The sequence below is a fragment of the Ostrinia furnacalis genome, unplaced genomic scaffold, assembly GCF_004193835.3.
Source record: "Ostrinia furnacalis isolate ACB-3 unplaced genomic scaffold, ASM419383v2 OfSCF4694, whole genome shotgun sequence".
Lineage (NCBI taxonomy): Eukaryota > Metazoa > Arthropoda > Insecta > Lepidoptera > Crambidae > Ostrinia > Ostrinia furnacalis.
The window spans coordinates 265,702-293,582 of NW_021134933.1; the positions used below are offsets into that span (position 1 = coordinate 265,702).

General features: G+C 34.8%; 5 protein-coding genes across 6 annotated transcripts; 2 read left to right on the plus strand and 3 right to left on the minus strand.

Moving 5' to 3' along the window:
• The first annotated feature begins 91 nt into the window (after window positions 1–91).
• Adck1 (aarF domain containing kinase 1) lies at window positions 92–4,387 on the plus strand. Its single transcript, XM_028314438.1, has 6 exons — window positions 92–668; window positions 844–1,254; window positions 2,790–2,963; window positions 3,220–3,420; window positions 3,619–3,825; window positions 3,936–4,387. Exons 1-6 carry the CDS (start codon window positions 231–233, stop codon window positions 4,053–4,055), a joined length of 1,551 nt encoding a protein of 516 aa, XP_028170239.1. The 5' UTR covers window positions 92–230; the 3' UTR covers window positions 4,056–4,387.
• Window positions 4,388–4,525: 138 nt separating this feature from the next.
• Window positions 4,526–6,565, minus strand: LOC114359905 (uncharacterized). The gene is made up of 4 exons (XM_028314444.1): window positions 6,247–6,565; window positions 5,614–5,838; window positions 4,998–5,114; window positions 4,526–4,820 (listed from the first exon to the last, which is right to left on the minus strand). The coding sequence occupies exons 1-4, from the start codon at window positions 6,335–6,337 to the stop codon at window positions 4,570–4,572; spliced, it is 684 nt and encodes a 227-aa protein (XP_028170245.1). The 5' UTR covers window positions 6,338–6,565; the 3' UTR covers window positions 4,526–4,569.
• Window positions 6,566–6,797: 232 nt separating this feature from the next.
• On the minus strand, window positions 6,798–11,890 carry LOC114359904 (ubiquinone biosynthesis O-methyltransferase-like). 2 transcript variants are annotated; one of them, XM_028314442.1, is made up of 6 exons: window positions 11,635–11,888; window positions 10,772–10,933; window positions 9,663–9,780; window positions 8,502–8,633; window positions 7,299–7,569; window positions 6,798–6,918 (listed from the first exon to the last, which is right to left on the minus strand). In XM_028314442.1, exons 1-6 carry the CDS (start codon window positions 11,673–11,675, stop codon window positions 6,800–6,802), a joined length of 843 nt encoding a protein of 280 aa, XP_028170243.1. In that variant the 5' UTR covers window positions 11,676–11,888; the 3' UTR covers window positions 6,798–6,799. The 2 variants fall into 2 exon arrangements, with proteins under 2 accessions (XP_028170243.1, XP_028170244.1); XM_028314443.1 differs by having other exon boundaries at window positions 6,816–6,918; window positions 7,295–7,569; window positions 11,635–11,890.
• A 1,181-nt stretch (window positions 11,891–13,071) lies between these two features.
• LOC114359903 (ubiquinone biosynthesis O-methyltransferase-like) lies at window positions 13,072–15,395 on the minus strand. Its single transcript, XM_028314440.1, has 6 exons — window positions 15,206–15,395; window positions 14,913–15,095; window positions 14,705–14,819; window positions 14,230–14,361; window positions 13,686–13,956; window positions 13,072–13,498 (listed from the first exon to the last, which is right to left on the minus strand). Exons 1-6 carry the CDS (start codon window positions 15,265–15,267, stop codon window positions 13,377–13,379), a joined length of 885 nt encoding a protein of 294 aa, XP_028170241.1. The 5' UTR covers window positions 15,268–15,395; the 3' UTR covers window positions 13,072–13,376.
• A 3,517-nt stretch (window positions 15,396–18,912) lies between these two features.
• Window positions 18,913–27,045, plus strand: LOC114359921 (uncharacterized). The gene is made up of 10 exons (XM_028314471.1): window positions 18,913–19,147; window positions 19,274–19,437; window positions 20,341–20,537; window positions 21,138–21,350; window positions 22,485–22,656; window positions 23,157–23,334; window positions 23,411–24,071; window positions 24,142–24,257; window positions 24,436–24,595; window positions 26,790–27,045. Exons 1-10 carry the CDS (start codon window positions 18,917–18,919, stop codon window positions 26,831–26,833), a joined length of 2,136 nt encoding a protein of 711 aa, XP_028170272.1. The 5' UTR covers window positions 18,913–18,916; the 3' UTR covers window positions 26,834–27,045.
• The last annotated feature ends 836 nt before the right edge of the window (window positions 27,046–27,881 follow it).

The following is a 27,881-nucleotide window of genomic DNA, read 5'->3' on the forward strand; positions in this document are numbered from 1 at the left end:
GAGACAACACTATTTTATTCAATTGCGAAGAACTTAGCGATTTTTACTCTGTGTTGGTGACATTGACAATGACATTGATATTTGCACAAAATTTGACATTCATGTCACGAACGACGAAATGAGTGTTTGCTTTTGCATTGCAAGAGTTGAAATAAAATAGAAAGCTGTTCCTATTTCCATTCTAAGTGGAATATGTGATCATAGTCATATAAGAGAGTAGTTTTTCCAAGATGTTTTCAAGGAACATTTCAAGAGTGGTGAAATATGGGTTGTATGGTAGTGTAGGAATTGGATCTACAGTTGCTGCTTTGAAGCTTCAGGATAATGATCTTGGTACACTGGCCATCGTGAGGATTACTAGAACAGCGGTGACAGCTATAGACATAGGTAGGACCTACCAGTCGTTACTTTACAGCAAGGAGTGGGACAGGACTTCGTTAGAATATGAGGCAGTTAAGAGGGAAGCCCATCAAATTGGCGCAAACAAACTTTTAGAACTTTGTAGGGCAAATAAAGGAGTCTATATAAAAATAGGTCAACATGTTGGTGCTATGGATTATCTACTCCCTACTGAATATGTCACAACAATGCGAATATTGCATAAAGATGCACCTAAGAACACATTGGAGGAGTTGTACAAAGTAATAAAAGAAGATTTAAAAGAAGATGTAAGTTTTTAAAGTTTTATTTTATGTGTAAGACGAATTCTGACGATAACTAGTAAACAACAAACCTAACACTATTGCACAACATTTTGATAATGTAACTAATGTCATGTGTTCATATTTCTTATTTATTGTAATCATTCCTTTTCCAGTAATAATCTATTAATTTTCATTACAGGCAGAAGTAATATTTGACGATTTTGAGCCAGAACCCCTTGGTATCGCCTCCCTGGCTCAGGTCCACCGAGCCAAGCTGAAAGACGGCACTGATGTAGCAGTTAAAGTTCAACACCATTTCGTGAAAAAAAATATCAACATCGACTTGAGATGGATGGAGTTTGTCCTGAAAACTATGTCCAAAGTCTTCCCTGACTTCCAAATGCAATGGTTAATAGATGAGACTAAAAAGAACATAGAAAAAGAGTTAGATTTCATACAAGAAGGGAAAAACTCTGAAAAAGTAGCTGTTCTATTTAAAAACTATAAGTGGTTGAAGGTACCTAAAATTTATTGGGACTACAGTACGGAAAGGGTCTTGGTTATGGAATATGTGAATGGTGGATTGGTCAATGATGTCAAGTACATAAATGTAAGTAAACAAAACTTTTACTTATTCCACTCTCACTTAGTGAGTTCAATCTATGTTGTTACATAATGGTTTTACACAGACCTAAACACTGATGTGATAGTGTTGCAATAGGTGTGATTTTAATAGGTGTGATTTTTTCACAAAATGCACCAACTGAATGTTATTATGACTGTTTGTTATTTGAGTATTTCTCAAAAAAAAATGTACGTAACGAAATAGTAGTAACGAAATAGTAAGGCCATAAGGCTTGTTATACATTGGCGAAATATTGTGAATGCTCTTCATTTATTCAATTCGAAATATTTGTAAGTATGCACCCAAATACGGGGTAATATTAAGGGGTTAGAAATAAAATAAGGGAGTAATCATTCATACTATTTTAATAAAATTATTTTTGTTCCATCATGTTTATCCATTTTGAGTCGTTCTCTGTAAGCTTTTTGCCTTTCGGCATTGGTTTTTGGCGGCATTCCTAAAAAAACAAAAGAAGTAATCACATAAAAACGTAATCTAAATGATTTGATAATTTTTTGCTGGTGGCACTTCTGTAAAGCAGATAGTATCCAATCCTTTTGTTATTAACGCTCTATATTTTTTGAAATAAATTAAGTAGTGAATATTACTATGCTTAGTCAGGTAATAACAGTATACACTCAGCATTATGTTGTACTTTTTCGTAACGTAACGAAATTCGTAAAAAACGTAACGAAATATTAGACAAAATGAGATCAGAAACAAGTATTTTTTTGATAAAATTTGTTACAGCAAATATAAAAGCTTACTAAATGTTCGTACCACACGTATTACAAAAAATGGTTAAATGAAGACTTACCGTTCTATATAAAATCGCTGATTTTACTGCCTGTTACGAAAAAGTAATCCCACAAAACACACACGTTTTCACTAATTTTCGCGATAGATGTTATGGCGGAGACGTCAGGCCAACAGCCATTCAGAGTGCAGCTATTGTTGTCCGTGTAAAATAAATACGGAATTGTTCAGAAACCATGGGAAAGTAGAAATAAATCGTAACTAAAGAGTAAATAACGAAATAGTAAATGAGAGCGACTCATTTTGTTTTTTTGCTTTAAATTGCCAATTCATTATGACACCCCATAGAAAATCAATTTGATACAGAAACTGCGATTACTGTAGAACGATAATACAAAGAAATTTACAATAATTTAGTTACGTATCGCATTTTATGAAACAAAAACACATGAAAAAGCTAGGGTGGCAAACAGATTTTTGTATGAAAGGTAAAAAAGGACTATTTTTAAAATATCTAAATATTTGGTAATAAGTAGGATTATAGCTATAATTCTTCGTTATCTTAAAGATTAATATTCATCCTTCAAAATTGTGTGTGTGTTTTTTTTGTGTGATGATTTATAAATATAAAACTTTTGAACTGTTTCAAGGCACACTTTTTTTTTCCAAAATGTACATTTTTTTTGAGAAATACTCATTTACATATTTTTTACTGTATTTTTTTTACTTCTATTGTTTTTTTGTATATTTTTTTATTGTGTTAGGAAAACAACATTGACAGACTCGACCTGTGCAAAAAGCTTGGTGACCTTTATGCACACATGATCTTTGACACTGGATTTGTGCACAGTGATCCACACCCCGGCAACATTCTCATAAGTAAACAACCAGATGACAAAGAGATCAGTGTCTACTTGTTGGATCATGGTTTGTATGCTGTAAGTTGAACTAATGATGTCATAAATCTATTACTGCTATCCAATTAATTTTATTAATTTATTATGGATGGACTTGCTAAACGACTATCATTTGCAATCTTAGCTTTAAAATGTGTTATAACAATGGGAAAATATAATCTTGCTTATTTCTCAAGTATCAAGATCAAGATCTAATTATTGGGTGGGTTTGTTTTAATATTAACGAATAAAACTACTTCTTATTTTAACTGAACAATAAACATTAATTTTTTTTCAGCAACTATCTGACCAATTCAGATATGACTATTCCAAACTATGGCTGGGTATTATATCAAAGAATAAAGAACAAATGAAGATTTATTCCAAAAAGTTGGGGATACGCGAAGAGTTGTATGCCCTATTTGCCTGTATGGTATCAGGCCGTCCATGGGAGTCAATTTTAAAGGGCATTGGTGACACTAAGCCCAGTTCTGAAGAGGTTTGTGTTTTCAAAAATTCACTTATAATTTAGTTTGCCTTCCATTGTGATCTTATATTCTCAGAGATGAGAGTATAAGATCACAATCACACAACCTTACATACAACTACTATTTCTATCTAACTGTCCACATTCTAAATTACTATGAGTTAAGTTAGAGAAACTTAAAACTAACTCACTCAAAACTTCATTTTCCAGAAAGCTGTGTTCCAAAATGAGCTCCCAAACATACTGCACTACATAACGCAGTGCTTGGAGAATGTAGACCGGCAGGCGTTGCTTGTGTTGAGGACCAACGACCTTATTCGCAGCATAGAGTACGCTTTGGGCATGCAGGAGAGGATGTGTGGCTTCGTCACTATGACCAAGTGCATGATGAAGAGCGTTTACGACTACGATTATAAGGTCTGTATTTTGTAAAACACATGAATCAGCAATTTTTTAACTTAATTTCCTGACACATAAGCAAATGTAAATCAGTTTCTGCATAATACATATCAACGTATTTGTTTCAGAACGAGTCTACGACGCTAAAGAAACCACTGATAACATTGAAATACCGCTGGTCAATGTTTTTGCTTTATTTATACACTTTGTATCAGAGTCTGATACAAAACATTGCAGTATTGCTATAACATCACAGATGAGTTTTACAATAGGCACAATTTATTCTTGAGATAGTGGCAAAGTCTGAATTGCACCAAAAAACTATTTATTGCTATTTATTCATTGTTGTATATATTATTTTGGAAGATTTGTGAAATGGAAAAAAATGACGCGAGTGAATTTTAAACCTATTTATTACATTAGAGCGGTACTTTTGCGACTAGAGGTTATATTTTCATAACTCGACTTATAAAAAATATTGTTAGTGAATCTTAACTTCGGAAGACAGGCCATTCCCTAGTCAAAACATAGTCGCAACAGTTTACCTCATGGTGTGTGTGAATTTAGATAAAAAGTTATCTGTAAATAAGAATCAAGCAGACTTAAATACTTTCCTATTTTGTACAGACAGATATTGTTTATATGGGCTATTAACTTGTTAAGTTATATTTTGACATGTAGATTTATATAAAATATGAAAATAAAATTTATTTTTGTATAAATTCCTTTTATTGAAACTTGCAAGTTGACAAAAATACATATTCACATTGGGATTCTGTTTTCCAAATTGGACAATTTGTTGCTCAAAGTACATAAATCGCTTTGGATTTTCAGGAGAATATTCGTGAAGCTATCTCGATTCTTCCTGCTGTTCAATTTGAACAAGGTAGTGCTAGAGATACGGCAAGATATCTCAGATTTCTTGTAATCAGAGTGTAACAAATTCATGCACTTGTTGTCTGGAAATCTTAGGCCATTCAACGCGACCGTCTCTTTAGATATTGCGGAAGTAGCTGAAAATAAAAATGAAATGAAACGCTCAATTTTATAAATTCTTACGCTGCGTTGGGCTTTAGCACGCATACGAAATTCGCGTACAAAATTGGTGTGATTGAATCGCAAAATCTAACAGTGTGACTATGATTCTAGAACCAGTGGGACTTTTCCAAGTAAAATTCCTTTAATCTTACCATTAGCAGCACCGTTTCCAGAGGTGTCTTGTTTGTCGCAAGTACCCTCGGTCAAGTCGCTGGTAAAGCTCTCGCCAGTGCCCATTGTCAGCATGTTATTACGCATTGATGTTGTTGCTGGAAATGTGAAATTAAATAAATAATAATGCGCTATACATTATACAGGCAAAAGATCTCTAAATAAGAAACTATGTTTGTAACTAAGAATTTTGCTTATGGGGTAATGAGATGTCATCTAGGTGTTAACAATAGGACAAATCTGACATCACCAGAATCTTGGTTTTCAGTCTAGAAAAGTACGAAGTTATTTCGGCACGAGAATTGCCAGATTGAATTGGGGATGTCGAACGCTCAAAACTTGGCGTAGTACCACCGCTACGCCATCAGAATAGTCAACATCTAAGTAATAGGTATGTAAATTATCTTTTCCTTGTATTATTCATTGCATTATGTAGTACATAATACATTGGATAATATTACCATATAATACGAATAACTATTCCATAATTATTACTTACTTACTATTCCGGTTATTAAAACAATTTGCGCTTTATGGTCTAATTGATACTTATGTACTTAATCATAGATTAATTTGAACTAATAACCAATATCTTACATTGCAATGCTGTTCCGGGCAACCATACTTCCAATATGTATGGGTGTTGAGGGTCGTTGCCTTTGCGCAACTCCGTGAGAGGTATTTCCTTAGTCTCATCCGCCTTTAGCACGATCGCCTCCTCGCAATAGTCCGGCAAGTCTAGTAAGTGCCATACTTTCTGGCGAAGCACCGAAACTGAGGCTGTGGGCTTCACGGATATGTAGCGTAGTTTGTCCTCGAGACCTGCAGTATTAGATTGATTAACGGGTTTACGATTGCGGTCAAATACCTGCCTTGTCTAGCATAAAAAAAAATCCCTTTGTCCCCACCAGTGGCAGTGGAGATTGGAGACAAGCCGGGAATTTAATTAAATCACTAAAATTGGGGTAGGTTATCTTCACTGGTGGGGACAACGGGAATATACCGATTGATTAAAGTCCTATGTTTAATTTTGTATTAACGACTTGTGCAAAATGTCGTCAAGTAGACTACGCATTGCTACTCGTAGGGGGTGTTGTTCATATAAAGCAAGCATGCAAACACAATGCACATTGCATGCTCGTTCCCATTATGGGTTTGCCACTTTATGGGCCATGCTGATTTAATTGTCTGTAAAAGCGATGATGATTATTGAATGTTTAAAATACTTACTGCCCAAATCGTGACGTCGAATGATAAGAAAGGTGATGACTTCTTTCTTAAATAATTTTATAGGAGCTTTAATTAATTTTGTTAAGGACATTTTACAACGTCATCTCTGGGCCCTCGATTGCTAAAATACTATTTTACTGGCACATTTGCAACATTTTCTCAATTTTTCACTACGTGTATGAAAAAAATGCGAAACTCATCGTGAAAATAAACAAATAAAATGTCCGAATGACATCTCTTTACGTAAATGCGTCAGTGTCATTATTCATTTACTTTTCAATATTTAAACTATGTAGAGGTTTTACATAAAAGGTTTTTTTAAAACTTACACTAAAATGCCGTATGGCCATCGTATGGCATTCTCTACCAGTTAACTATAAAGGTTGAGTTTCAGTAGATAAAGACAATTTAGCACATGTACCTATAATTTATTTATTTAAACAATGAAAAACGGAGCATAGCTTTGGAGAAAATTAATAGGAAAGAGCAGTAATGTTCTGTGGGAAAGAGTGAGAAAGTTATAAGAAAAAGTTTGTTATTTAGATATTATAAACTATCTTAATTCCTTCTTCGCTCGTAGAGCATAAACCAAATCCTGGGAGTGTACGAATGTCCATCTATTTCGTAGCTGATTGTACTTGATTCCACGTACCAACTCCACTTTACAGTTATCTGAAAGCAAAAGACACATTCGTTTTTGTAAGTCCTAGTTAACTCGAGGTATTTTGAGGTAAGGTTTGTCTAGAAGAGATCACATCATAGGGATAATCTTTACAGTAGGTACAGTATAAAACCATACAACAATTATTATTGAAGTGTATTATTATTACTCAAAGGCCATGATTAAAAGGTCCAATTCTCCCTTTCGATCTTCTGGATACTGAACTACCTGTAGGTTTGTAAACCACATACCAACGCTGTCGTGTAGTTGTATGTAGGTAGGTACTTACTTAGTGGTATTTTGCAACAAAAATTTATAGCCCCATGTCCCATTAATGGACCCTGGAACTACGTAACATGCATGTATATTTACTATACATAAGTTTACCTACTTTTTTGTAGCATCCCCGACAGTTCGCTCGGTCTGACAAACTTCTTGTGGTCGTGTGTCCCTTTAGGTATCGCCTTTAGCACATATTCAGCTATCCAAATAAGAATGATTTTGGACATCAGCGTTCTATTGGGGGTAGTAAAGAATATTCTTCCTCCCGGTTTCAATACTTCTAGAGATGCTCTCACAAATAATTCTGGGTTGTTTACGTGCTCTATTATTTCGGATGCGACGACTCCGTCGTAGTAATTCTTGTAGTCACTCACATGATCCTAATAATGAAAGATGTTTATGTAGCTTTAAATAGTCACGCGCGAGTTAGCTAGCTAATAACCATATTTAAAAAAATCTTTCAGCTGTACTTATCATCACCGATTGAAAATCTATATCTATAAAAGCGAAAGGTCACTGATTGACTGACTCACTCATCACAAAATCTCAGAAACTACAAGTGCTAGAAGTCTCAAATTTTGCATGGGGATTCCTTTTAGAACAGTGGTTCTTAACCATTAAGACATGAGGGACCATTTTACCAAATTTCTGTCTTGTCAGGGACCACCTCATAATCGGTCAAAACCAGTTACGACTGCAAAAATCAGTTAAAAGTGGTATTAACCAAGGTGTGCAAGTGCACTTCGTGGACCACTTGGAATGTCTCCAGGGACCACCAGTGGTCCGCGGACCACTGGCTAAGAAACACTGTTTTAGAACGTAGGTGCTCACTAAAACGGGATTTTGCAAAATTAGACTCCTAAGGGGGTAAAACGGGATCCACGCGTCCGAAGTCGCGGGCGGCCGCTAGTAGGTAAGTACTTAATATGAGAGAAATATTTGAGTTCAAACCTCAGACCATCATTATTTATAGCATAGAATGGGAAAGGAAGGAAGGAAATAAATCTATTTATTAGCTTGAGTCAAGGAAAGTGGTTTAGCCGAGTTCTGGGAAGTGGGTTAAATCATTTTGTAGGATTCGTCGTTTCAACTACGTCAGTGGTAAAAAAACGGACAAGTGAAAGTAAAAACTCTAAGAGTATGTTCGATATTAACTGATTTAGCGGATTTATCTACCTATTTAATTTTTTTTTGCACAAAATAGTGTAGGTAGGTAATAGTAGGACTGTGAAAGGGATTTCGTAAAATTAAATTACATATTAATAGATAATATAATTTATGATATTTTATCAAAAAAAATGTCAAGACTTACTTCAATGGTCGTTTGAATGTAAATTGGTTTGTTGATTAATTTCGTGTTAGATTGGCTGTGTCGTTTGGCAACTTCAATCATTTCTTTGTTCGCATCTACGCCTGTGACTTCAGCGCCATTCTTAGCCAAAACCTGGAACAAGCAATATTAATATAAAATATTTTATTAGTGGAGCAAAAATTACTAGAGCGTTAACATTTGTAAAGGAGATTACGATTTTTTGTACTTAGCCTACTTAGAAAGTAGAGCAAGAACACAATTAATAGTTATTGCTTCTTGTACATTTCAGGGGGCTAGTAAGTGATAGCCTACCTACCTACTACTTCAGGGGTGGCCAAACTTTTGAAATGTGAGGTCTACTTATGCTCGAAAATATTCGACTGCAAGGTAGAGTTTAGAAGAGTGAAATAAATCATATTAGCAGCAACAATACTACAATGTACGACCGACCGAAGCGTGTGAGTTACTTAAATTATAGGTAGATAGATAGCACAGTAGTTAGCTCATATATTTTATATACTGTGTAGATAGTCAGTGTTCTTGGCGCGAATAGTAGGTAGGTAGGTAGGTACATTTTAAAATAAGTTCAGTTTATTTAACTCTCGCGGGCTACCAAAATCGTTTTTGCGGTCGACCTACTTAATATTGTTACCACAAAATGCATATTTAGCTGCATAGCACAGGTAGACATTTTATTATCCTGAATCCTTAAGTACATTTACGGGACGTATGGATACGTCCCGTAGTGTTACATGGGGACACGCAACGGACATAGCGGAATCGTAACTAGCTACCTACCTACACGACGTATTTTATCGTGAAACCTGAATGGCACGATGTCATTAAATTAGATGCCGCGTGAGCCGAATTTTTATCGGCCGGCCGTATCGTGACAAATGGACAAGCATAGTTACGATTATCCACGACGCGACCTAGGCAATAACGATAGACTCTACGGACTCTATCTACGCGGTTACTTAACTTACTTACTCTACGTCGTAGAGTAAGTTTATAATCTATGGTTGTTGTAACCTTAAGTACCTTCTCTATTTATAAGTTAGGTACCTATACTTAGTTTTTTAACAAGGTTTTCTTTCATTAATGATATTTAGGTATTACTTAAGTCTCCTGACCTATCATAGTTAAATTAAGAATAGGTACCTCTGACAATATGCCGCCGCCACACCCTACATCTAAAAGCTTTATATTTTTCAGGGGTTTTTCAATATCTGCTGCGCTGTGTGCACTTTTCATAAAGCCATCCATAATGAACGGTAACCTGTAAAATTAAAAATAAAACATTACCATACAAATAAGGTAGCAAATGTAAAAAACACACTATTTTAACTACAGAACCTCTGCTGCTGAACATAGTTAGGCATCCCCCATGTCCCCCAATGATTTATAATATTACCGGTTGGTAGCAGTCTGCATCCAGCGTTTTCTTGCTACCTTATGAGGTCGTCTGTCCACCTTGTAGGTACCTAGCAATAGGTAATAGAGTAATGAACAGCTCATGCACGCAAATGTACCTATGCATGGTTCGGGGGATCGAACCTGCGACCTTAGACACATTAAGTACTTAGACCGCTACGCGAGTCACAGGCCGCGATTGAGGGCAATAATAACTCAACTGTGACATGGTTTTTATTTATTAAATTGAATTCCCCCCAGTGGGGATGCAGGAATAGGGATGTTCCGATACCACCTAAGTATCGATACCTACTCATTTCGATAATACTCAAATCTTTTTTCGATACTACTTAAATAAGTACTCCTAAAGTATCGATAGTTACTGATATCGATACTTTTTGGAACTTTTATTTTAGTTTGTTACTTGTAAACAATCACTTAACACTTTCACAATGGCGGAATGGCGAGATGATTTGCGGGCGGGTGCGGGTGTCTCCTTCTCTCGCTTTCGGCTCGGGCTCGGCTGAAGTCGGACGAATTCGGCTGGCCCAGCGCGAGACAACGCGTCACTCACGCCGCCACGCGACGAATACCGGTAACTCGGTAACCGATTAAAGCTGATTAGTTCACTGTTTTTGCTCTCTCAGTTCTGTATGACGCGTTCTCGGTTTTTTTATTGTTTTCGGTTGTTTTGCCGATTCGATTCGATACCAAGTATTTTTGTTTCGATACCGATTATGTATCGCAAAATTGATTCGATACAATAAATACTTGGTATCGAATCAAAAGTATCGAGTACCTACTCGTATTTACTAGTATCGGAATATCCCTACGCAGGAAAAAACCGTAATAAAAACCTTATTTCATTCATGGAATGAAGTGCTTTAACAGGGCCCGCTGGATCCCACCAGCTCTTTTCAAGTTCCGAGTATCTTCCGACTTCATATTCATCTATTGTTGTCCCAGCCTGTTGATTTGAGTAGGCTCGCGAGATTCCTAGATACTGCGTCCGAAATTGTCTGTAACGTAAAAAGATAATATTATTATGTTAGGGAACCTAGTGTTCATGATGTTGTTACCAATGTAGGGTAAGATAGGTAACTCCAATTTCCGGAACAAAACTTACATAAGTATAGGAGAGTGGGAAATACGGAGAAATATCTCAACGGACATGGACACAGGTAAGTAAAGGTAGCATACTTTACGTTACTACAATACCACAAACAATACTTTACTATTGTTAATTAAGGGCTTTATTAATCTAAGCTATCAATTAAATTGACACAATTCAGTTTCTTTGCCTATTCATTGCAATTACAAATAGGTACCCTGCTATTAAATATAATAGAGCGTTTCAGACAAGAAGGTAGATGGATTTTTCCATCGATTAAATTATAAGATAATTATACCCTACCTACCATTATTGATAGTGTTTTTGTGTTATAACTTGTAAAACAAATGTTGTTGTTTATACTATAAGTAGGTACCTAACCTAGGTCTTTGTATGATGTTACTTAGCTATCGAGTCCTTTTGGGGCAAAGGCATGGGTATACCGTGTACCCAATTTCAACCGTTTTTTTTCAAACGCGAAAGACTGCGACGGTAATACCTACCTAGGTCCTCTTTCGTTTTACAAACAAATAATGGTTCTAGCGTTCTAGGAAGTAGTTTAGGTACTTAAATAAATAAAAAACAATTTCATGATTATGTAAAACTTACCTTTTGACAAGAACAGTGCTTTTAAAAATTATGTTTTTCATTATTCGAGTTGCACAAGTCGTTCACAATTTTTGTTACTCCACTTAGCACAACTTAACTATGTGACGGTTAAATGCAGATTGCTCAATGGCGCGACATCATCGCGTATTTGTATCAAAGCGCATTCTATTTAGCTTGTAATACAATTTAAATACTCTCACTTACGTTGTAGTGGCACACTAACGGATTGATTTTACTATACCCACTGACCTAGCTACCTTCATCTTTATAGTATTTTGTTGAAAAGCCGGTATGGCTAGCGAAATGAAGGAACCTTTTTTTCTTTTAAACACGAAGGATGATTTAAAAATATGTTGCTTATAAATATTAGGTAGCTTTGGAAATGGCGCGGCGTCGCGTTAGACATTTGAGTCAATTTTGATATTTTTCCTGTTATTATACCTACTCAGATGTAAGGAATAGGCGTATTAAAGTTGTGATTATTATTACCCACTGTAATATGAATGTAATCTGTCCATATTAATGGAGTTATTGACAAAATACGCAGATCAAGACATGGTTAATGAAAAGAAAATTAACATAGTAAGTATACAATATTGTTTTAAACTTTCATGGTCACTAACATAATTATACCGTACAGGGTAGCAATCCCGTCAATAATAATTATTAAGTTACATAGGATAAGTACCATCTTAGACTGCATCTCTTTTATCACCAGATACTTTCCTTGTTATGCACAAAAACATTAGTAAACTTCTCTAGTAATATCACATACAAATGTTGGCTTTATGACAAAAACTGGCTTTTGCCCGCGGCTTCACAAGCGTGAAATTTAGTTTGTCACATATCGTCATAATTATAGCCTATAGATATGTTATTCTAGGTTATCTTATCTATACTTATAATAAATCTGTAGAAAGGTCAATTCTGTACATGAAATATATTTTCAAAATAACTATCAGGGGGTTATATAAGTGATCGATACTGATGCCAAAAATGCAATCAGTAAAATTTTTGTTTGTCTGTCTGTCCGTCTGTATGTTCCAAGAAACAAAAACTACTCGACGGATTTTAACGAAACTTGGTACAATAGTTCTTCGTACTCCTGGGCAGGTTATAGTATACTTAGGAATTCCCACGGGAACGGGAATTAGCGGGAAAATCCTTTTGTATGAAAAATCTAAACCGTTTAAGTTAGACGCTTGAAATTTGGCATGCAGGTACCTTAGTAAACTTAAAGCTTAGTTACAACAGCATATTGCAATATTCCCACGGGAACGGGAGTTAGCGGGAAAAAACATTTGTATGAAAAAATCTAAACCGCGTAAGATAGATGAAGGGGGCTAAACGGGATCCACGCGTACGAAGTCGCGGGCGGCCGCTAGTAAACAATAATACTGTAGTTTCATCAAAATCCGTTCAGTAGTTTTTGCGTAAAAGAGTAACAAACATCCAGACATTCATACAAACTTTTGCATACAGTCAGAAGTAGGATTCTTGTGTAAAATATTTTTATAGGATCGTATTTAATGTAGTGTAGTGTATATTGTGACATAACTTCCTTTGTAACAAAAGGCAAACTTAAAGCTATAGGAAATATTGCCTAGCTGACTTGGTATTAATAAACAGCATTTAAAATTACATTTTCTATATTTACAATAAACAGATATTATTATTAAATAAAATAAAAATACTATTGTTCTTCTGACTTCACAGTAAAAAAGAGTGACTTTGTATTAAAATTATTTTGTTTCTAACTTCTCAGCTTGAAGTGCATACATAAAAGTTTGGAAACTGACGAAATCCCATTTGTTTAATAAAACATTGTACATTGTGCCATAAACCACTTCCACGTGACAGTTATCTGAAAAGAAAAATTACTTTCATTAGTTAAAAAGTTATGCAAGATATTTTTAAAACACTTTTTCAATTTCAGCAAGAGAAACAAGTGTATAAAGTTTTATTCTGTTTAAAATTGGTTGATTAAGAACCATTTACAAGTGAGTTGAAAAAATTTATTTAAATTCTTACAGGTAAAAAAGATTACTTACTTCTTTCTAACAAAAACGTCAGTTCATTTGGTGTGATAAATTTCTCATACTGGTGTGTTCCTTTCGGCACTATATTCAGAATATATTCAGCTACCCAAATACCGAAGACTTGTGTCATACGAGTTCTATTAAGTGTGGTGAAGAATATTCTTCCTCCGGGCTTTAATACTTCAATACATGACTTCACAAATAATTCTTGATTGTTGACATGTTCTATAACTTCTGAAGCAACTACACCATCGTAGAAGTTTTTGTGGTCATTTACGTGATCCTGAAATTATTGCAAAGATGAATTTAACGGCTTATGAAAGAGAAGTTTCATGAACAATTTATTTACAGAGGAACTTTTTGTTTCGGAAACTCTAATCTACAGAGTATTTTGTAATACATATTTTTAGATATATAATTTTCTATGAGACATTTTGAGTCAGTCCCAAAAATTTCTAAGGCAAAATTTTAGTAAATAATTCTTAGATACCTAAAAAGTTATTCATAATTTATTTATTTAAAATTTTCAAGTTATCAACTACTTTATTTTACTTACTTCAATTGTAGTACAACAGTAATTTGGTTTGTTGACTAATTTACTGTTTGACTCACTGTGTTGTTTAGCTACATCAATCATATCTTTGTTAGCGTCTATGCCTGTAACCGTTGCTCCTATCTTAGCCAATGCCTGAAAAATATAAATGAATGGATATTTAGCAAATATTAAATGTGTCTCAAAAACTGGTATATGGTAACACTTATTATATTAATATAAATAAATATCCTTGGACATTTTACACTGCGCCTCTAGTCCCAAACTAAGTTTTATATGAATTTTGTGTTCTTAGGGGTCACTTAAAAATTAGGGATTGATGGAGAAAACGGGCATAGTCTAACTTTCCTACAATAGATTGTAAAAACATGCTGTTCAGTCAATTACACATCTGATACACTATTAGAACTATATTATGATGTCTGACTGTCTGTACTTATACTATGGTTGCAATAAAGATGTAAATAATTATATTTACCTCTGATAATATACCTCCACCGCAGCCTATTTCTAAAATCTTCTTATCTTTAAGAGGAGTAAGACTTCTTTTATCGAGGTCACATTGAACTAATCCATCTCTGACAAAGGGTACTCTGTAAACCAATAGTTTAAGTTACATGACTTTTTAAACTAGGTACTAAAGTTTTAAGTAAATACTATGAATTAAATAATTTTAAAAATATTACCTAATCTCGTTCATAGAATGTAGAGCCTTAACAGGGCCTGATGGATCCCACCAATACTCTGTTTGTTTGGTGAACTTGTTAAGATCATCTTGATCTATAGTCGAACCGGTTTTATGATCATCCTTTTTGATAAACTGCACAGTCGTCGAAAACTGCAGGTTAGCCGAGGCAGGTTTGAAGTTCCTGTAATTTTTCTCTGATAACTAGGTATAAACTATAATTAAATTAATCACAAAGAATTAGGTGGTTAAAAATGAATTGTTACGGATCTTTTGACGTTATTATGTACTTACGCACTATTTTTACTGAGAGTTTTATGAAATAGATAACAGGTCCGTAATATTTTTGAACTCATTTTAATCTATACTGCGTAACTTTATTTCTTCAATTTATAAAAAATCGCCGGTAATGAGAACTTTCTCTAGTTTTCCACGGATTTTCTTGCTTTTTTGAGCGAGCGAGTCCTATTTTATTTTTGACATTGACGACATACTATTTTAACGTTTCTACAAATGTGCGGTGAGCGGTGGCACCGAGCAGACGAATTTGAGGAGACGGCTTAATAAAATAACAGTGTTTTCTACACTTCATTGTTTATTGTTGATCACTATTTGTTAATTACGAGTGAATACAAAAGCCTAAAACTTATGTTTCAATCAATGAGATACACGTGAGATGAGTTTGTTTTGTGCTTTTAGGGTTAATTTGACATAAAGCGTCTCCATTTTCATCTCAGTACCAGTCAGTCTATTGCATGGCACTATTTGAATATGAATTGAATAATAAAATCGATTCAACTGGTAATTTCTTTAATCGATTAGCTTGACAAAGATAAACTTCATTTATTTTGATTGATTGATTGTATAAATAAATAAAAACGGATAAACCTACAACGTTATGAGTAAAAATGCACCTCCAAAAACAGCTGCAGTAGATTTATCCCGTTTCTGTAAAAATACTTTTACCCTTACTTTTGCCATCGAAGTTCTTGGTATAGATGTCTGGCATGATTGCAATGAGGGTTGGCTTGATCTTGGTCCTTGTGCTCAAGGTATGAAAATTCAGTATCAGCTCTATCCTGGGCAGAACTTTGAGGTGGATATTCTGATTTGGCCTCATGCAGCTAAGGTATTATTACTTTTATTCCATTGCCTGGTTACCACGTGACATTTAAAAAAAATTGTAAATGGCGGCAAATCGAAATATAATTGGTAAAGTTTTCTTCTACATAGATTTATTATTTTTGCAGATATGGTGTGGAAGTCAGTATGGATGGGTCAGGACTTGGCAATTTTTGGAGCGCAGGTTTCTGACATTCTCTATTACACACATATACCCAGTACGTGTGATGGAACTGCGAAACTTCACGGCCACCATCACGCCTATTGTTGGAATGGGTAGTCTTGGTGCAAAGTTAGTAAAATTTTAAAGACGTAACTATTGTGTCCAAATTCCAAATTATGAGATAATAGAAAGCATTGATTCTAGCCCTTTCGGACCGCTCCAATACAATTGTGCGGGTTACAAAATCGAGATTATCTCATTAGTTGTACATCGGAAGTGGATGGGCTGAGTATTGTACGATTGTGCGGGATGCGTTCTTTCACCTCCCGTGCAAATTTTGTCCGAAGCGCAGTTGGTGAGCAGGTTACAACCTGTACAGTTCATGACTGATTGCACTCCCCGACTTGACGAAAGAAAGTACCTACCATGGTTTTATTTTGTAATTGTAGTAATATACAAGTTATTGATTAGACAAATAGTTAAAAATAGCATCTTTTTGTGATAACAGTGACTACTTGTAAGCAAAGGCTTTGGCGTAACGGCTTAACGAACTTTACTGACACAATTGTATCGACGTGGGCCCTACAATACCTTATGCGTATTTTAAGTTTCTCGTAATTATTAATTTTTCTTGGTTTTCGCACCATGTTTCCGATTTTAAACGACGCTACTATCGCAGAGATGCTCAATGCATCTGGAGATGAGAGCGATGACAACGACAAAAGCTAGTTTCGACTACTTCAGATGAACTACTCCTCTTCTTCTGATGAAGGCTCAGACACTCATGACAATACATACCTCTGAGTATGCAAGCGTCATAGCAGACGAAGCCCTTTAATCGTCAACATCTTCCAGGAGATGCTGTTCATGATCCAGGAGATATTAAAACTCAATAGGAATATTTCGAGCGCTATATTTACTGTTGAGCTCATGGAACAGATGGTTTTGCCCACAAATCAATATTAAATGGCAAATACTGGTATAAAAATTAAACCTGTTTATTCCTTACTGGTTATAAATACGTTTTTCGGAATACATGCCCTTGATAAAATTTCCAAAACCCTTACAATTTTGACCCTCACAATTGTACGTAGGAAGTGAAGGGCCCAGTTATTTTCCAAGATGGCGGCGGAAAATCTGGAAAATTATAGCAGATTCGTAATCTGCGGCCCCAAATTACCTAAAATTCATGTTCAAAATCACAAATTTCTTTCTAGTTTAAGCGCGGGTCCGAAAGGGCTAGAGCTGCCCTAACTAATTATTTTTTCACGTGCGTGCCCAAACACATTGTAGACCACTCACGCAACACACGTGATATGTTTTCTTTTGGATTGTTGTGATGTTGATAAAACTAGAAGCGCCTAAGTAGGTAGCAAGCTTAATTTTTGTGGAAACTTATCGCATGCACGCAGGCCGGGTGGGGTCTACGACCTACGTTACGGATTTTAAGTAGTGGCACTTTTTCCAACTAAAGTAGGCTAGGGAATTGAAATGTTTTGTTCCATAGCAAATGATATCGTGGTACCCTATTTAGGATTTGTGCATTAATGTATCTCAATATGGCTTTTCACTTGGTCTAAGGTCGAGGGTTTCAATCAAGTCTTATCTAATACCTACGGTAATTTTTTCAAGTGAAAAATCATGATGAACAAATTAGTGTGACCTTATTTCTTTAATAAATTAATGTAAATTGTTATTTATAAGTTATAGATAGATTTATAACTCACCACGTCCCAAAATGACTCACGTGCAGTCCTTTTAATACTACCTACCTACACATTTTAGCGCCAAAAACGACAAGAATGTCGAAGTGTTTCTTCCTTCACTCAAGTTCAACGAGTCACGATACTTCNCTCTGTTTGTTTGGTGAACTTGTTAAGATCATCTTGATCTATAGTCGAACCGGTTTTATGATCATCCTTTTTGATAGACTGCACAGTCGTCGAAAACTGCAGGTTAGCCGAGGCAGGTTTGAAGTTCCTGTAATTTTTCTCTGATAACTAGGTATAAACTATAATTAAATTAATCACAAAGAATTAGGTGGTTAAAAATGAATTGTTACGGATCTTTTGACGTTATTATGTACTTACGCACTATTTTTACTGAGAGTTTTATGAAATAGATAACAGGTCCGTAATATTTTTGAACTCATGTTAATCTATACTGCGTTACTTTGTTTTTTTCAATTTACAAAAAATCGCCGGTAATGAGAACTTTCTCTAGTTTTCCACGGATTTTCTTGATTTTCTAAGCGAGCGAGTCCTATTTTATTTTTGACATTGACAACATACTATTTTAACGTTTCTACAAATGTGCGGTGAGCATGATGAGCGGTGGCACCGAGCACATGAATTTGAGGAGACGGCTTAATAAAATAACAGTGTTTTCTACAGTTTTCTACACTTCATTGTTTATTGGTGATCACCATTTGTTTTAATTACGAGAGAATACAAAAGCCTAAAACTTAATTAAAATGGAATGTAAGTTTCAATCAATGAGATACACGTGAGATGAGTTTGTTTTGTGCTTTTAGGGTTAATTTGACCTAAAGCGTCTCCATTTTCATCTCAGTTCCATGCATAGTCAGTATTTGAATATGAATTGAATAATAAAATCGATTAAATGGTAAATTTTTTAATCGATTAGCCTGACAAAGATAAACTTCATTTATTTTGATTGATTGAACATAAATAAATAAAAACGGATAAATCTACAACGTTATGAGTAAAAATGCACCTCCGAAAACAGCTGCAGTGGATTTATCCCGTTTCTGTAAAAGTACTTTTACCCTTACTTTTGCCATCGAAGTTCTTGGTATAGATGTCTGGCATGATTGCAATGAGGGTTGGCTTGATCTTGGTCCTTGTGCTCAAGGTATGAAAATTCAGTACCAGCTCTATCCTGGGCAGAACTTTGAGGTGGATATTCTGATTTGGCCTCATGCAGCTAAGGTATTAATACTTTTATTCCATTGCCTGGTTACCACGTGACATTAAAAAAAAAAATTGAAAATGGCGGCAAATCGAAATAAAATTGGTAAAGTTTTCTTCTACATAAGATTTATTATTTTTTTGCAGATATGGTGTGGAAGTCAGTATGGATGGGTCAGGACTTGGCAATTTTTGGAGCGCAGGTTTCTAACATTCTCTATTACACACATATACCCAGTACGTGTGATGGAACTGCGAAACTTCACGGCAACCATCACGCCTATTGTTGGAATGGGTAGTCTTGGTGCAAAGTAAGTAAAATTTTAAAGACGTACTTAACTATTGTGTCCAAATTCTAAATTATGAGATCTTGCGTTTTATTGGTTTACAAATTTGTATTAATGATAAAAAGTTTTGGAGCAGATGAATGTAGTAGGTTACATTCAATATTTTAATAAAAAAACTCGTTATAGCTAAACTTGCAACTTATTGCTACCGAAGTAAGTAAGTAGGTAGGTGGTAGGTACTAGCACTTAGGAATTTTATGTTGCTACCAATTGTTTTTCCTAAACTAAAAAATTGGTTAGTTTAATTTAGACCTCTTTTTTTTAAATAATAGAAAGTATTGATTCTACTAGAGCTGCCCTAAGTAATTATTTCTTCACGTGCGTGCCCAAACACATTGTTGACTACTCACGCAACACATGTGATATGTTTTCCTTCGGATTGTTGCGATGTTGATAAAACTGAAAGCGCCTAAGTAGGTAGCAGGCTACTTATCTTTTTGTGGAAACTTATCGCATGCACGCAGGCCGGGCGAGGTCTGCGACTTCCGGATTTTAAGTAGCACTTTTTCCAACTAAGTAAGCTAGGAAATTGAAATGTCTTGTTCCTATTTCATGTTTAGGCAAATGATATCGTATAGGTATACATAGTGTATAGGTACTTCAGGATTTAGGATTTTTTCATTCTTAATGTAACCAACATGACTTTTCAATATTTGATCTAGGTCGAGGGTTTCAAGATCAAGTCTCATCTAATACAGTAATTTTTTCAAGTGAAAAATCATGTTGAACAAATTAGTGTGTGACCTTATTTCTGAACTAAATTAAATTTATATTGTTATTTTTAAGTTATAGATAAATTTATAACTCACACCACGTCCCAAAATGACTCACGTGCAGTCCTTTGAAAACTACCTACCTACATTTTAGCGCCAAAAACGACAAGAACGTCGAAGTGTTTCTTCCTTCTCTCAAGTTCAACGAGTTAAGATACTTCGCTCCAGTGGTGGAAGGCGAGGAATTGAGCCTAACGGAGTTTATCCTGAAGCTAGTATGGGAGCCAGTCGCAGCGCACATACCTGCAAATTTTATGGACAACTTGTTCGATATTCCGCAAGTTGTTACTGGTTAGTTAAGGAAGTTTGCAAACAAGCCCGCATGTAACACGTACACAGGTAGTCGTGTAGTGACCATAGAGAGGATATTTGAGTGTTCGAAATCAGTAACTAACAGGATATAATGTAGGTACACTAACTACCCACCTACATACCTAAGTATAGGTAGGTAGGTATACATTCGACCATTAGAGTACATTTTTTTTTGTTGGATTACTTACATAAGAAGAAGGTAAGAAGTCACTTATTAATTTTCCATCTTACCTAATGAATGTTCATCGATCGAAAGGTGAACCTTTACATACCAATATAACTTTGGAATTGTAAGGCTTCCGGTTTCAATAGCTGTTTGTAGGTAGTTCAATACTAGTTTAGGGTACCCAATCACGAACGGGCATGAGGCCCATTCAAACGGCATTCGATTCTATTTCCAGAACCTTGTGTAAGATTATGAAATTTCCAATCCGATTTGCTGCCCAGGGATAGTTATTTCCGTAATAGAAAACATCCAAATATTTTCCTTACAGTACAATTTTGTATAAGTAGGAATTAAATTGAATACTTAGTTTTTATTTATTTAATAAGATTAAACATCTTATTATGTCGAATTAGATGTGAGGCACCAAGATACAATAATGTTCCACGTAAAAGAAGCAATCTTAAATACAAACAAAATGCCTGAAGAAGAAATCCCGGAGCCAGAGGAGCCCAAAATGCGGGATCGTAGAGAGTCGAAAGTAATAAAAAAGGAGGAGAAGAAAAAAGTCGCTGAAGTGCCTAAAGTGAAGTTCGAAGTCAAACTGCAAGGCGACGCTATTCTTGCTGGTAACTAAAATATTGCAANCATTGCAATTCATATTTTTGCAAAAATAAGATTGTTGCTTTTTAGCTAACAAAAATTTTCTTTAATTTAAATATTATTTTAATCTATCCTCCTTGATGAATCAACATAATATATTTCTATTGAAATGGTTTTCCCTTCGTTTATTATGTTAACATAGGCTTCATCTAATTATGAAATTACAAAGCCATCCTATTTTATTGAATTTGGCGACTGGCCCCGACTTTAATGTGCTCAGATTTAATATTTTGTTTATTTGTATTAATAAATAAGGCCGCTTCAGAAACGGATACCTAACTAAAATTCAGATTTTTTAAGTTAAATTCTTATTTTTATGTTTCAAGATACCTATGTTTCCGCTGAAAACATTTGGCTTTCACGTACACTCGCGAGCAAAAGTATGGAATCACTTACATGAAGTTGTTTCCACGCGATCTTGTGTACAAACGAATTTGTTAGTAACAAAAAAAGTGGCACCATTTTAAAGATTAAACTTTTAACTTTAAATTGATACCGAATTTATTTAAATCACATCAGTATTTAAAAANAGTAAGTAAGTAGTTATTGCGTCAAAAACTCATAAACATCCATCTACATAATTTTTATATCATTATAGAACGATTGCATCGTTCCAGTAAGTAACGACTTTTTCAATTACTCTTGATATTGAGCATAGGTATTTGAGGGCAATAACGGCCCTTAAAGAGAGCAGGTGCTCGCAAAACCGACGAACGAGAGAAATTGCTTCGAGTTTCTCCCTTGAGAGCCCTTCAAATGAAAATGTTTTAATAATAAGGCTTGTAAATAAATATTTATATGATGGAACTGCTAAGTAATCAGGACAGAGGGTCTTAGACTCCAAGTACCTAGTACCTACCTTCTTCGAATTTCCTAAGGGTCAATGTACTCTGGAGAGGATTAAGGATTGGTTGGACGGCTGAAATCTAACCCAATGTAACTACACTTATAGATAAATAAAATAATAGTAATACAGGGGATGCTAAATAAAAGCCGTCTATCATTCTGTACTATTATAAACTGCAAGAGTTTACTATATAGACATCGTTATAGGAATGTTGCTCGAGAAAAGTAATTGGAAAACATTGTTTGACTTTAAGGTATTGGGAGAGTCGTACCTTTTGAGAAAATCGGCGATCGCCCGCCTGACCTTGGTGAAATAATCGCTGTAATAAGCAATAATAATTTACCTGCTCAAGATGATATGCCAGTATTCTTTATCAACGTTGAGGGCTTATCAGAGGTTCCTGTGGAGAGTCTGAAGAAATTGAGGTAGAAAAATCCAGCAATGGAATGTTTCTAAGAGTTGTGCGCAATTGTAGTTGCAGCTACACTTTAGAAGTTCATAAGCTGCTTCAGAAGTTGTTATAGCTAGCTTAGAACTTTGTCGGGGTTTGAAATGAAACAACTTTCGGATTGCTTGCGATAAGTATCGATATGGAATAAACTACCTATCAATAGCAGTGACGCGGATACTAACGAGTTACGAGTTACCGCTGACCGTTTTCATGGCCCACACTTAGAAATATCAGCCCATTACTTATTAAAATCGTCGAATATTAGATATTCCATTTTGTAAATGTAGGGCTTAATTTCCCAATTCATGGAAGGTATTTTTCTATGAACGACCTAATACTTAGTTAAGGAAATGATTTAGTTTTATAATGTTTGTTCATGGAAATTAATGAATATTGGAGTAATAATGAAGAACTACCTACTCTGTCGTCTGATTTCAAATGCAAAAATAATAAATTTTACTGTTACTGTTCAAGGATATCACAGATCTATACAAGATGGGTTCTTGGCGACGAGGTGCACGATTCTGAGCCACAGAATGTACGCTCCATCAAGAACGATGTAAAATTCAATGATCACCACGCCATGCCAATGGATCCAATTTTCGTGCCGAATGTCATGGCTCAGTTTTTGGATATTCATTTTGAAATTCAGGTAAAAAATAATGTTATTATGTTTACACTTTGAAAGTAACTTTATGTTTAGATCAAAATATATGCATTTCTTTTAGCTTCGAGGCATACGACTGACTCCTGTATCAAAGGAGCATCCCAAATTTTTTGGCTATCAAAAAGGTGACCACGATTTCGGTGCTACGTCTCTCCGAAAACAAACGAATGAAGATCTGGATTTCCTCATAGCGGTAACAAAAATTGACGGGCGGTGTTTTAGTCGGGGAGTCAATAATTTTTTGAGAGGAGAGTATCCATTGTTTCCACCAGTACCTTCTGTGGTTAATTTGGAGCGAGAAGGGATTTGTACGAACGACATTAATCTCATAAGGGCCCCGTTGACCCCAAACCTTGTTGTGCCCCCACCCATGATTTTGCAAGCTCAAATGACATTGGAAGTGTCGATGGGATTAGTTGGCTGTAAACCTAAGAAACGATCTGATACCTTTTCAAGATTATACTCTGTCGTTCATGACTCAGAATCCATTATCGCTATATTGAAACAAATAACAGAAATAAATGAAGAGATCTTGCAGTCTGAAGAAAAAGAAAACTTATTGACTGGATTTAGTCTAGATGCAGGAAATATTGTACTGCTTTACGTAGAGGGTCCAAGTGATCACTATATTTTAAAGGTTTGGGAAATGACTGAAGATTTGTATCCAAAAGTGAAGCCTGTATTTTCTACTTCTGCCAGATATCCTTCGAGACTTTATCCTGGTATGTAAAGTATTTTTTCTTTGTAAATCCATCAGATGAAGGTCTGTTCTTGATAGAAGTGTTTTTATAGAACTGCTTGAAGCTGCTATGCCATTCTATATCTTGAAGATGTATGTCCCAATGGGAGTGCTTTTGGCGTGTCCCCCGGTGTACGCTCGCCCTGCTTTGCCGCTGCCTACAAGATCTGTAAGTGAATAACGCTGGTTATTTTGATCATTTTAATTTTGGCAATGTTTATTATGTACAGATTATTTATTTAATTTAATGCAATCGATGATCACTTTGTTCTTCGTATAGTGTGAAGTGCAATTCCTAGGCTCACAGTATTCAATATTGAAATGAATAAAATTTATCTATCATTCAGGCTATATTGAAGTTGGGGAGGTTGATTTCTGGGAAAATGCGGGTGGCACCGTGCAGATTCGATATGCCCACCGCGACTGAACTGAAGAGCTTTAGATTGGAGCTGTGCGTTACGCCGAAACCTGTCATGTTTGTACCACCCGATGAATCGCAAAAAAATGGTGAGAGTTGCTTTGACTGTTTTTTGACAACTGTACTGCGTGATGCGGATCTAGAGCCGGCCAAAATTTTACAGTGAGCTAAATTTTTTGTGACTTTACTTTGTTGAAGTGGTCTTAAAAAGTATTCTATTTTGTTAATGACAAGGCATCAAAAATTTCTACCATTCCCTCAGAACTCAAGATCAGGGGACTAAAACCATAAATTAGGCAGTTGTTCATTAATTAAACAACGATTCCAACGCAAATCTAAAAAATACCTTCTTTTCAGCCCTAATAAAATAAGCTACAAGTGACTCCATAGTCTTATCTATGTAAACACAGCCTTAGTTATTGCACAAAATGACATTAGTTAAAAATAAGTTCATTTGAATCATTAAACTATTTTCGGATGAAAGTTTGCAATTACATAGTTAAATATTTCCGTAATGAGTTCGCACGAGCGGTTTGCATTTGAATCATTCATTTGCTATGCCACGTTTCACTTATTAAATACATTTTAATGTTTCTAGTAGTTACACGTTGCACTGGCCACTAAAACAAACCAGATGTCATGAAAATAAAATACTAAATGCTAATATTTAATTTATTCGTAATTAATTAATATATGACTTTGTGATCTGTTATTCAAATCAACTGTAATGTGATTATTCGTCTGACTATTGTCGAATTTATAAATCAGTTGCCCAAATAGCGTGTAAAAGTTATAAAGGCTTCATAATTTAGATAATTGTTACTTTTGTTTGATGGCTTACCTATTTCCAAAGGTTTACGACTCTATTGTTCTTCTTTTCCCTACTAAAATATACGTACTAAGAAAATGCTTTTTCATTTTTTTTATGTCGTGGAACTCGTGGACCCGTTGGGAATCAAAGTACTAGGGCACTATTTAAGTTGTGAGCCTCGACAACATNGAGAAACAAACAAAATCAAAACTGCAAATTGATTATAATTTAATTTGCTACACGATTTATTGCTAATTTAAATAATGTTTTTCGTGACAAACATTTGAAGTTGTAACTAAATGTTATTAAATGATATTATGTTTTCTTTAAATATAGCTTATTTAAGTATTTATGCACGGATGTCTTATTTGTAAAATATTTAGACTAAATTATTAAAACATCTTTGTTTGTTACTTTTTTAAATTTTTATTAAAACTTAATTTAAACTATCGATATTTGTATTTCACGTCCCTAGAATACCCACCAGACTTCCCTACTTCAGTGCGGCACAGGGTGCATAAGCCTTGTATTTTGAATATAGCTAAAATTTTTATACTAAACAAGTTATTCACGAACGCCTTCAGGTGTATGTCAATAAATGTATTATTATTAATATTCAAAGAAAAAAAACACAATATCTATTAACATGAAGCCAAAAATAAAATTAATTTATCTTAAATATTACAAGGTCTTTAAGCCTTGTGCCGCCACAATGTAAGTTTTAATACCAGGTTTACTCACCTTGTACCGAAGGAATGGAAAGTATTAGAAAGTTACTGCCGCAGCAAAGGTGTTAAGTGACCCCATAGTCTTATCTATGTAGGTAAACACAGCCTTAGTTAATGCACAAAATGACATTAGTTAAAAATAAGTTCATTTGAATCATTAAACTATTTTCGGATGAAAGTTTGCAATTACATAGTTTAAAATTTCCGTATTTGAGTTCGCACGAGCGGTTTGCATTTGAAGCATTCATTTGCTATGCCACGTTTCCCATTATTAAATACATTTTATCCACTAAAACATAAAGTAACGCGTTAATACTAAATGCTATTTTTTAATTTATACGTAATTAATTAATATTTGACTTTGTGATCAGTTATTTAAATCAATTGTGATGTGATTATGCATCTAACTATTGTCGAATTTATAATTCAGTCTGTAAATCTAAATAGCGTATAAAAGTTATGAAGCTTCATAATTTAGATAATTGTTACTTTTGTTTGATGGCTTACCTATTTCCAAAGGTCTACGACTCTATTGTTCTTCTTTTCCCACCGGGTCCATGAAATTTTAAAATATACCTACTAAGAAAATGCTTTTTCATTTTTTTTATGTCGTGGAACTCGTGGACCCGTTGGGAACCAAAGTATGAACTTAAATTTTTTGAAAACAATAGAGCTGTGGACAATTGGAAATGAGCCTTTTTGATTTTTATTAAGTATTTTGATATGCGTTTTTTTCCATTTCAGTGCAACCAATAATGTCGCTGCAAAGAATCAATTGGGACAAATAGATTTCATTATTATAGTTGGAATAAAATATTGTTCGAAAAATACAATTAAATTAAAATTACTTCCAGTCTGATAACTATTAGCAAGATATAAGCCGTTCTCTATAAAACGAAGACTTCGCTTCAAACAAAAGTGCCTTCAATGTATAACTTGTAACATCTTTTAAATGATTTTTCCCGGTATGGAAAAAGTTAAAGTAAGGCTAAAGTTAGAGTTGCACGTTGCACCACCTAAAAACGGCAACTGTGACGATAACCGGTGCTTTTTGTATAAATTTGACAGATTTTTGACGTTTGTTAAAGTTGAATCAAAATGGTGCAACCCAGCCTAAGAGTATTATACTATCAAATTAAATAAACATTTTGGAGCGGAATATTTGTCGGTAAAATAACTTTTGTTTTTATTTCTATGTAACATGCACGAGTGTTATTCAAAGTGGATTTTGATTCGGTTAGTTAGGCAAAGAGAGGATAAGCCTTGTTTCCTTTGTTTTATATTTTGGATATTCTGACGTACATTCAGCTAAAATTTAATAATTATTATACTGCGTATTACCCAACTTGTTGCTGTAGTAGGTACACTCGGCGTCAAAGAAATCACATCAATAACCAACCACCAACCGCGACAATAACTTTAAAGATTTTCATCTGATTTAATCATAGTGCTCCACCAATATTAGTGTTATTTGAATATTATAAAACTAAATAATGATCTCACACAATAAATGAATAGATTAATCCCAATTTAATGGTTTTATAACCATAAAAGTTGGCTTAAGCGTAACTACCTGTCCTGATCCTTCTAAAGACACATTTTTGGGGTAAAAACCTTTGCTTGACGAAATGAAGTTTAGAACTAAGCTTTCAAATATTACCAATGCATATTGTTGGGAAATGGGGATGCATAAGCTTGAAAGTGCTTATCGCGGGAGGTGCGATTTATTTGACGCCGAGTGTAGTAGGTATACGAGAGTCATTCTGAGGCTCTCTCTGGGAAAAAGAGTGTGCATGTGTATGAATTGGCTTATTTGTAGTTTCCGAAATCAATGAA

Coding starts and splice junctions, on each gene's coding strand:
- LOC114359904 (XM_028314442.1), bottom strand. CDS start 11,675: ATGAAAAACATAATTTTTAAAAGCACTGTTCTTGTCAAAAG. Junction 9,781..10,771: donor CATTCCATGAATGAAATAAG/GTTTTTATTACG, acceptor TTAATTTTACAG/GTTACCGTTCATTATGGATG. Junction 7,570..8,501: donor ACATTCAAACGACCATTGAA/GTAAGTCTTGAC, acceptor TTTCATTATTAG/GATCATGTGAGTGACTACAA.
- LOC114359905 (XM_028314444.1), bottom strand. CDS start 6,337: ATGTCCTTAACAAAATTAATTAAAGCTCCTATAAAATTATTTAAGAAA. Junction 5,839..6,246: donor TCGACGTCACGATTTGGGCA/GTAAGTATTTTA, acceptor CTAATACTGCAG/GTCTCGAGGACAAACTACGC. Junction 5,115..5,613: donor GCCCGGAACAGCATTGCAAT/GTAAGATATTGG, acceptor TCACATTTCCAG/CAACAACATCAATGCGTAAT.
- LOC114359903 (XM_028314440.1), bottom strand. CDS start 15,267: ATGAGTTCAAAAATATTACGGACCTGTTATCTATTTCATAAAACTCTC. Junction 13,957..14,229: donor ACTGTTGTACTACAATTGAA/GTAAGTAAAATA, acceptor CAATAATTTCAG/GATCACGTAAATGACCACAA. Junction 13,499..13,685: donor GACGTTTTTGTTAGAAAGAA/GTAAGTAATCTT, acceptor TTTTCTTTTCAG/ATAACTGTCACGTGGAAGTG.
- Adck1 (XM_028314438.1), top strand. CDS start 231: ATGTTTTCAAGGAACATTTCAAGAGTGGTGAAATATGGGTTGTATGGT. Junction 669..843: donor AAGAAGATTTAAAAGAAGAT/GTAAGTTTTTAA, acceptor TTTTCATTACAG/GCAGAAGTAATATTTGACGA. Junction 2,964..3,219: donor TGGATCATGGTTTGTATGCT/GTAAGTTGAACT, acceptor ATTTTTTTTCAG/CAACTATCTGACCAATTCAG.
- LOC114359921 (XM_028314471.1), top strand. CDS start 18,917: ATGAGTAAAAATGCACCTCCGAAAACAGCTGCAGTGGATTTATCCCGT. Junction 19,148..19,273: donor TTTGGCCTCATGCAGCTAAG/GTATTAATACTT, acceptor ATTTTTTTGCAG/ATATGGTGTGGAAGTCAGTA. Junction 21,351..22,484: donor AGGCGACGCTATTCTTGCTG/GTAACTAAAATA, acceptor TTTGACTTTAAG/GTATTGGGAGAGTCGTACCT.